Source organism: Pelecanus crispus, chromosome 6 (assembly GCF_030463565.1).
Source record: "Pelecanus crispus isolate bPelCri1 chromosome 6, bPelCri1.pri, whole genome shotgun sequence".
Taxonomy (NCBI): Eukaryota; Metazoa; Chordata; class Aves; order Pelecaniformes; family Pelecanidae; genus Pelecanus; species Pelecanus crispus.
In genome coordinates, this window is record NC_134648.1 from 28809773 (window position 1) to 28819444 (window position 9672).

General features: G+C 38.2%; 1 protein-coding gene across 2 annotated transcripts in view; it reads right to left on the reverse strand.

The window, feature by feature from the left end:
- Positions 1-6932, reverse strand: part of FUT8 (fucosyltransferase 8) — a 70683-nt gene extending 63751 nt beyond the window's left edge. For both annotated transcript variants that reach the window (XM_075712675.1, XM_075712674.1), the window contains exon 1: positions 6721-6932. In XM_075712675.1, coding sequence (XP_075568790.1) covers positions 6721-6923 — 203 coding nt within the window. In that variant the 5' untranslated portion in view covers positions 6924-6932. The remainder of the gene's footprint in view (positions 1-6720) is intronic.
- Positions 6933-9672: the final 2740 nt, after the last annotated feature.

Genomic DNA, 9672 nt, shown 5'->3' on the forward strand with positions numbered 1-9672 from the left:
AAAGATCACTTCTTGTCATACACTGGCCTTCATGGATGGCTGGATTAAACTAAGCACAGCCCAGCTCCTATTTTCAATCATCCCAGAGGACTGGCACTTTTATCAGGTGAGAAGGAAGTCAGAAAAGTAACAAGAACCCATTATAATTGGAAAAGCTAGGCAACTGAAATGTATCATATTGAAATGTATTTTACCATGTAACTTAAGGGCCCAATGCAATTGAAGATGAAATACCAATTTTCTCTAACTTCAAAATGGAAACTGTTACAACATCTTATACTAACTACTGAATTCTTGTAACCATACCTGCTTTCTGTCCCTTCCTCCCTACCCTAACTAGCTATTATTAATGGCACAGCTACATACTATTTTCTACCATTCACAAAGCCTCTCTGCCCACTAAGATACATTCTGTCAGCTTGGAGCCTTTTACCATCCAGAAGTTTTATCTAATTATGTCAAAATGCGTTAACTAGTGTACTTAATCAGATGCCTGTTTATTGTTACAATTTTCCACATAGGCACCCTCATCTTGTTTAAACTCCTCCCAAAGTAACATTAAGCTAGAGTTACTATTGAAATATGCTTGAATACATGCATTAGCTTAACCCTGTTGCGTGCCATAATATATTCTGTATCTTCACTGCAAAAAATGTGCTTCTTTTCTGTTGGAATAAAAAAAAACTCTAGCTGTCTAGATACAAAATCTTAGTGGAGAAGGGCAGCAAAAACAAGTTTTTACCTCAGTGTAACAAAATCCAACTTGGCAATAATAAATAACAGAGCACATGGAGGACAGGGGGGTGATTCAAGACAGCCAGCACGGCTTCACCAAGGGCAAGTGGCACCTAGTGGCTTTCGGTGAAGGAGTGACAGTATCAGTGGACAAGGGAAAAGCAATGGATGTCAACTGTCTGGACTTCTGTAAAGCCTTCGACACAGTCCCCCACAACATCCTTCTCTCTAAATTGGGGAGACACGGATTTGATGGGTGGACTGTTTGGTGGATAAAGAATTGGTTGGATGGACACATCCAGAGGGTCATGGTCAATGGCTCGATGTCCAAATGGAGACTGGTGACAAGTGGGGTCCCTCAGGGGTCCATACTGGGACCAGTGCTGTTTAATATCTCCATCAATGACACAGACAGTGGGATTGAGTGCACCCTCAGCAAGTTTGCACATGACACCAAGCTGAGTGGTGCAGTTGACACACCAGAAGGACGAGATGTCATCCAAAGGGACCTGGAGCTGGAGAGGTGGGCCTGTGTGAACCTTATGAGGTTCAACAAGGCCAAGCACAAGGTCCTGCACCTGGGACAGGGCAACCCCCAGTATCAACATAGGCTGGGAGATGGAGGGATTGAGAGCAGCCCTGCAGAGAAGGACTTGGGGGTACTGGTGGATGAAAAGCTGGGCATGAGCCAACAATGTGCGCTGGCAGCCCAGAAAGCCAACCGTGTCCTGGGCTGCATCAAAAGAAGCGTGGCCAGCAGGTCAAGGGAGGTGATTCTGCTGCTCTACTCTGCTCTGGTGAGACCCCAGCTGGAGTACTGCGTTCAGCTCTGGAGCCCTCAGCACAAGAAGGACATGGACCTGTTGGAGTGGGTCCAGACGAAGGCCACAAATATGATCCAAGGGCTAGAGTACCTCTCCTACAAGGGCAGGTGAAGGAGTTGGGATTGCTCAGCCTGGAGAAGAGAAGGCTGCGGAGAGACCCTATTGCGGCCTTTCAGTACTTAAAGGGGGCCTACAGGAAAGATGAGGAGAATCTTTTTGGCAAGACCTGTTGTGACAAGACAAGGACTAATGGTTTTAAACTAAAGGAGGATAGATTTAGACTGGATATAAGGAAGAAATTTTTTACAGTGAGGGTGGTGAAGCACTGGAACAGGTTGCCCAGAGAGGTACTGGAGGCCCCATCCCTAGAAACATTCAAGGTCAGGTTGGGGGGGGCTCTGAGCAACCTGATCCACTTAAAGCTGTCCCTGCTCACTGCAGGGGAGTGGGCTAGATGATCTTGAAAGGTCCCTTCCAACCCAAAGCATTCTATGATTCTATGAATAGGGTTTACCATTACAAGCTACACTGATACAAGGACTGTCATCTTAACCACTCGGATTTCACAGCCAGTATCAGTAGAGTTTTCGGTACAAAACCGAAACTTCTAGCAATTAACTCATATTCAAATAATAGTTCCAGCCTTTCTGCCTTTGATCAGTAAAGCCCAAAACAAATTATGTCTTCACTTTAAGATGTTAACAGGAGCAATAGTAATCTTTTCTGTCTAATTTTAATTCAATTTCTGAAGTTACAAGGTGTTTTGTTTCTTTAATATACGTTCATAGCAGCAGTGATCTCTTCCAGGACACAGATACTGAATCCATGGACTATTGGCTACTGCCTTATTTTAAACAGCCATATTGCTATAAAACTGTAAATGGCACTATTTGAAAGCTAACAGTTATTTTAAACACCACTTGTTCTATCTGGCAAACAAAGAAATGAGATACTGAAATTCTACATCACATTTATGATTTAATACTTTAATGATGCAGGTTGACCAGGATATTTCTCAAATCTATTTGTGAAGTTTCTACAAAAACAGTAACATTCATTCTCCTCAATAAAAATAATGAAAAGGCTCTACATTGTGATACATCACTTCCCTCAAATCTAGTACTTCACCAATGTCAGATCACTTCCAGAAAAAACTATGCCTGAATATCTTCCAGTTCCAAGATGGCTCATTTCTGGCCAGCACTGACTACTGAACCTGGAGATGCACTGCTGTTCAAACGGGCATTTAAAGTCATTTTAGGCTTTCTCATGCAAAAGTTTCAGGTTCTCCTGTGGTTACATACAACCACTTTGAAGAAAGGTCTCAGAAATATTTTCAGGAACTTATTCACACAAAGGAAGCTGAACAGAGTCCAGTTAAGACAGTTTTGGGTCACCTAATCTAATTCTAGAAACTTGCAGCAATTAACTGCAGTATAGAGAAGGAATGTGGGTATGTTCTATTCTAACATGTTTACATTACAACTAAACTAATGTTTTTATTTCTATAAATCATAAAAAATTATCAATAGTGTAAGCTATTATTTAAAACTTGGCCACTGAGAATGTAATATTTGTCTGAATACAGATAGGTTAGGGAAACAGAGAAAGGTGTTTAGAGAAATCATTACTGCCTAAAATATAGCTTAGCCTGTATCTATGCATCTCCTATATCTACTGCCTCCTCCTTGAGAGGAAGAGTCCCCTGTCATCAGTAAAATCAAGAACATTTACTCTCTTCTAGTCACTGTGCAATTTGAACTGGTCAAATTTCAATGACTCTGCAATACATCACATTACCATTTATTCAAGTCAGCCAAACATTGGAGGCTGAAAGCATGGAGTGTGCTAATCTTTACATTCAAGGCCAAATATTTCCCCCTCTGAGGCAAGCCCTAAGGTTGACTATTATTGTCTAATATTAAAGGAATTTAAAAATATTGTATTTATTCAAATATAGGATCTTGCTTAAGTTTCTTCATAGCAGCATACTCTACATCACACCATTTTGTCAACAAAAATACAGTAAACTTTTTGCCAATGCAGTTATCATATATGAATAAATTGAGTTTAGAAAACTACAGCCAAATAAGGCGTTCATGGCCATATTACTCAAGGTGAAGATTATCTACACTTTGGGTCAGCAGCATTTCTCCACCTCTGTGCAGCACCACATGAATGCCTAGGTACTTCCTCAGGGCTGACATGTTCAAAATTAAGACATCTGTTTTTCAGAATGCTGAGCCTAAGCTAAGAAACCTTGTCAGCGCACAGCTGTATCTACAGTGCATTCCAGAGACCAGGAACAGAGTGCAATGAAAAGAAATTTCAGTAAGGCAGGGAAGCCTACCCAGCCTATCAGAACAAACAGCCCTGGCTGTGCATGAAAGAGAGAGAATGCACCAGAACAAACATCAGAACATGGTTAAGAGGAAAGGTATTCATTTCACTGCTACAGAGTCCGTATGTGTGATTTCATTCAAATGAAGGGGAGAAACAAACTTACCTAAAGATAAGGTAATAAGAACAGGACTAGAACCATAACATACCCTCGTAAGGAAAACAGAGATTTGTGCAATTCAGTAATTTTTCCTATGATTTATGAAGCAAAACAGTAAGGTAGAAGATCAAAAATGGCATCTGCTCCTAAAGGGTATTAAAAGGCAAGTCCAAAATCAGTTTCTCATTGCCAAGCAAGAACCACCCAAGAGACATGACGAAGATTCAACCGCGAATGCCCCTTGCTTTCCATGTTCTACACACATGTCCTGGTGCTTGTGAGTATGTGGTTGTGAAAGAGACAGTAAGTGAACTCAGCTCACTTAGAGATTTTAAAAATAAACATCTGTGGTGGTACATCTCCCCCCCCCCATTTTTCTGTTCTGTTTTTCCCCTTTACTTTGGCTGCTTTACAATCTCAGGAATTCGCAGGCCGCAGCTTTTGCGTAGAGAGTTGGTCAGTTAAGCGCCCCTTAATTGTACCAGAAACTCCTACATGGCTGGAGCAGAGAGCGGCTCTGTTCTTATCAAGATTCATATTACAGCTAACGAGGGGAACGAGAACAAACAGCTACCCCGGACAGCCTTGAAACAGGGTGGTATCATCACTGCTGGAATTCCAACAACAAGCTGACCCAAATTGTGGCTCGGATGGAAATTTACTGGTGATTAAAGTCAATCATCTCACAATCCTATAAATGGCAGTCCTAAGTGAGGCCCTTTGAGCTCTCCTGGACCGCTGCGGGCCACACCAGCATCTCCCTCTGATCGAAATGTCTCTCAGTCAGCGAAAACTAGCGGACTCCGAAAGTCTGCTGCTACCAGAACTCCATTGCCAGTGATTGACAATGGAGCCTGGGCTACTGATATTCTTCACTCCTCAAACTCTACTCTCACCCGTTGAGAAATGCCAAGGCATTAGACGTGAGTATTTCACTAAACTCGAGGGGAATTTTTAACAGGTATACTATTTTCATTTATGCATTTATAGTTGTAAGTGTGCATGCATGAATCAATTTAAGTAGTTTGTAGATGTATGATTTAATTTTAAAAGGAGTTTTATATTGCTGTATTATTCTTATAGCATTACTCTCCTAAACCATTGACCAAGTCTGAGACTAAGAGTGGGCCCAGCCACACCTAGGCTCCTCTCTGAGAAGGAGTTTAGAAAGCAAGGGGGTCCATTCTGAACCTCGTGACTCAACGGGAGGGTTTCCATATCCCCTACATACAATTTCTCTCTCTCTCTCATATAATCCAATTTCCTTTATATATTTTTCCTATGTACTAGATATACTTATATGCATATATATACATTATCCTTATCCATATAAACTGTTGACCAAGTCTGAGACTAAGACTAGACCTAGCCACACCTAGGCTCCTCTCTGAGGAGTTTAGAAAGCAAGGGGGTCTAGTCTAAACCTCGTGACTCAACGGGAGGGCCTCCCCCCCTTGCCTTTATTCCATATATACGCAATCCTTTTATGAATCATTTTAACTCACTGTGATTTAATTCTCTTTTATGTGTTTCTATGTAGTAAGAGTGAACCTTGCCATCTTTGAATCTGTAACTAAGTCACTGTTTTGATCAATTTTGTCTAATCACTTTATTAATCATTGATGATTGAGTGCTATTGAAAATATTATAATCAAATTCTGCAATTCACTACAAGTAAATTCTAACTTTTACTAAATCAAACTGTGTAAAGTCACTCATTCATAGCGAATTGACATAATCAGCAGGATTCACAGACCTGCATTCGTGACATCACCCTCCCATTCTGTAAAATCTTGTATTGAGCTTTGCTCTTCTCTAGCTTCCTAAAACATACGAAGCATCTACACTTGTCCCCATGATCCATCAGGACTTTTAGGTTGTGTGTGGTGATGTCCACATACTTAGGTCCAATCTGACTCTGGCCTGACATCCTGCCTAAAAAGCTCTCCTTTGCAAGTTCTTGGGAAAGGAGATACCGGAAGTCTATGTTAAAAGTTGTCTGTCTGAAAAGGTGAAAGAAAACACTTTATCTTGTAGTTGTACCAACCTATAATGTAACAAATACTTATAAAAAGGGAGATGATCCTACTGTTTTACAAGTATTGCTACAAGTTTAGCAGCAAGGCAACGAAAAAAAAAAAAACACCTAGTTAAAAGAATTCATATAACGCAGCAGGCTACTGCAGCTCATCTTCAAGTCCACATTTATCTTCAACAAGCTGTACGAATGTTTTCAGCACTTTTAAAACAAGCTCTTCCAGTTACTGCATGCAGAAGTGTAGAAAAGTCACTAGCTGTTCTAATTGGTTTGAACATCATAATAATAGCACTTGTTTGAAGTCGGCAGTGAGGGGTTAATCACCTACAGAACTCTGTTATTTTAACAGTAACACTTGGACACCATTAAATAATAACTATTAAATAATGACTATATTAGACCAAAACTAAATGTACGTTATTTGTTTAAAGGTTTTTGCAATATATTTTCAGTTAGTTATAGCAGTGATTAAAACAATTCTCCATACTTTTAAATGCTAAATAGGATTCTACAAAAAAAAAAAAAAAAAAAAAAAAGAAAAAACTCAAACAACTCTTTCAATTTAATTTTTGATATTTCATATAACCATTTTCTGAAAAGTTTTAATTACTATCAGGTCCTACCTGAGAGATTCTGCCATCCGCCTTAAGTCTTCATTTTGTTGCTTTAAACGTTCAAGTTTAGCAAGTATCTTGGATAATTCACGACTAGAGTGATCTGGATGCTCACTGTCTCGTACCAGGTGTCCACCAATATAAAACAGTAAAGTTCCCCAAGCAAAGAGGATGAGCATAATCCAACGCCAGGAACCAGTCCATGGCCGCATTTTCAGAAGTTCAATTCACTCCAGAACTGCTTCTGCTCACAAAATAACAAACATTTTAAGTCCTTAGCCTGTACAAAAGTGGACAATTTCGGTTCCTCTGCTTCACCACATTGTATAGGAGAAAAATTATTCTCAGTGTTTATCTTACTGCAGCTCCTTAGAGAAGATCGTTATGGGGCTGTACATAAACAGCATTAATATTCCATCATTCTTGGTTTAGATTCTGTGAAAAGAATAAAAAATATCTGAAATTATAATTCTGACATACAATAATACATTGGATTGCAATTAAGCTAAATGTATTGTCATTATCATTCAGGAATTATAATAGACAATGTTACTACTTTCTGTCAAGGAGAAAAAGAAAAAAGCTTTTAACTTTCCACAATAAATATGCTGAGCTCAAGAATGAACCACATAAATAATACACAGTTAATTCTGGGTTTGCAATGGCCAGAAGAAACACTGCTTTTTACACAAGAAGTATTTACCAATTTGTGTGTCATTTCACACATTAAAACAGTTCAAAAATCATTCTGCGGTAAACTTAATAGTTTCCTTTACTATTAATAAAGAGCTTTTATTCAAATACAAATTCATCTTCATTTTTTATTATTTTTATGAACTCTCTTCTCCATTTTTATCATGGCTCCCACCCTGTAACAGAAGAGTTATAGCCATTCTAACAATATATTCTACTATTTGCAAGTAGATTGGCCTACTAGCAGCTGTAACACCAATTGAGCAACTTGCAAGCACTGCAAAGAGTGTAAGCACCAATTTCTAAACAAACAACCCACTGTATATCTTACCCTTGAAGTTACAGTGGCCTCTGAAACACTCATCTAAAATTAAACCAAAAATTTTATTTCTTGCTTAAAATAGCAAGACAACACTTCTGTCTTTACCCTTCCACTGTACGTATTACAACAGATAAGAAGAAACACTGAACATTTAAGAGGTAAAAAAGAGGAGGATTTCAAGTAGAACCTACGTGGCACTGTTGTACTCACACATTTTAAAATCAGGCATGACTTTAGAAAGCTAATTTTTTAGAAATATTTTTCCTTCTGCTTTAAAACTATCAAACCCATTTTGACAAATGGCATTATTAAAACTATAAAGATGCAAAAAAATGCTCTAATGGTAGTACCTTCTCTCATCTAAAAACATTGCACCATTTAAAAAAAATGCAAAATCATCTCAACTCATTTTCTACTTGGCAAAACATCATTCAATGACTGTAAGAACCTTCTCATTCTGTCTAGAACAGAACTTAAGACTGAGCAGCATGTCCAAAATTTTCTAAAGTATTTCTCACCTTTTTTCCTCTTTCTCTGCAATGTAACATTTCTGTCTTCAGTAAAAGGCATATATATGCCATTTATACTCAATTTCCAAAATAACCTGTATTTCCAATTCTCAAATCTGTAAATCTATATTTCCTCTGAGATGCTATCCACACCCGCCTTCTCCCAAATTATTCTTCTCTGTTTAATCTTTCTTTCACCTTAACTTCTTCATTTCATTTAGTTTTTTCATTCTGTTCCAATTCATTTCAAGTTTAGAGAAAAGGCTTGCCAACTTGCAGTAATTTCAAACTCACCCAGTCATGGAGATATGCCTGGAGCATGCACTTCCAGATACAAAAATACTAACACAGTATTAAAAATGCTGAAAAATTTTCTCTAGTTATTTTGCAGAAGGGTTTTTGTTTGTGTATTTTTGAAAGAGGCAGAAAAATTCCACTTAAGACTAATAAGATGGCACACACGATAAACTATTTGAAAATTGAAAATTACTAATGAAATGAAAACATATATACCCCTCTCAGGTTTTTCCATCTATTGTACCTGTGACAAGGTGAGTTATAAGCACATCAGTTTTCTTTGAAAGTAATGTCAGAATCTCACATGTCATTTTTAACAAATCTCTAAGAAAGCTTTATATAACTTTTGCTTTAGCTTAGCAAAAGCATGGGACTGCCTTCAGGAAGATAGTGGTTTCTTCAACAATCTTTACAGATCACAGCACAAGGAAAAAGAACCCCCATTATATGAAATAGGCTATGCCCAACCCATGGAGAATTGTTTCTATAAGCAAAGCAAGCCTAGTTACCTGCAGGAACAATTACTATAAAACCCTGATGGACTCAAGTTTAAAGTTTAAGTGGGAAAGTTCTTATACCTATACTACCAATCACCCAGAAAATGGCTGACTCTAGCTGCAACACACTAAGTGAAATCACAAAGTCTGTGAAGGCAGAGGAAAGAAAAAAAGACTTCAAATATTCCTCTACTGATTGGGTAAATATTATGCTGGGAATTGTGATGAGAATAAAATGATGCTACAGACATCATAAAATTAGTGCTTAAGAGAAAAGCTACTGTGAAAAACTCTTGACTGAATCATAAGCATTTTGCAGATCTTAGATCAAAAAGTTGCTGCTGGAGGACCACTTCATAACAGTCTGCATAATATACTCAGAGGTGATCTCCTTCTAGGAGCAACAAAGTAAAAAAATTCACTACAGCTGTGATTAATTTCAAGAAGAGGGACTATTTTAAAAGAGAAGTGGACTCCATGACACCTGGAAAGATATCCTGGTCTTAACTAAAACAGCAGGTAAAGGTGACTATTATAATTAGCAAAGAAAGTATCCTTTTAAAATTTTACAATCATGATCAAATTATTAGATAGATAAGACTGTAAATTCTGGTACGTTAAAGACATAAAAATTAATACTAAA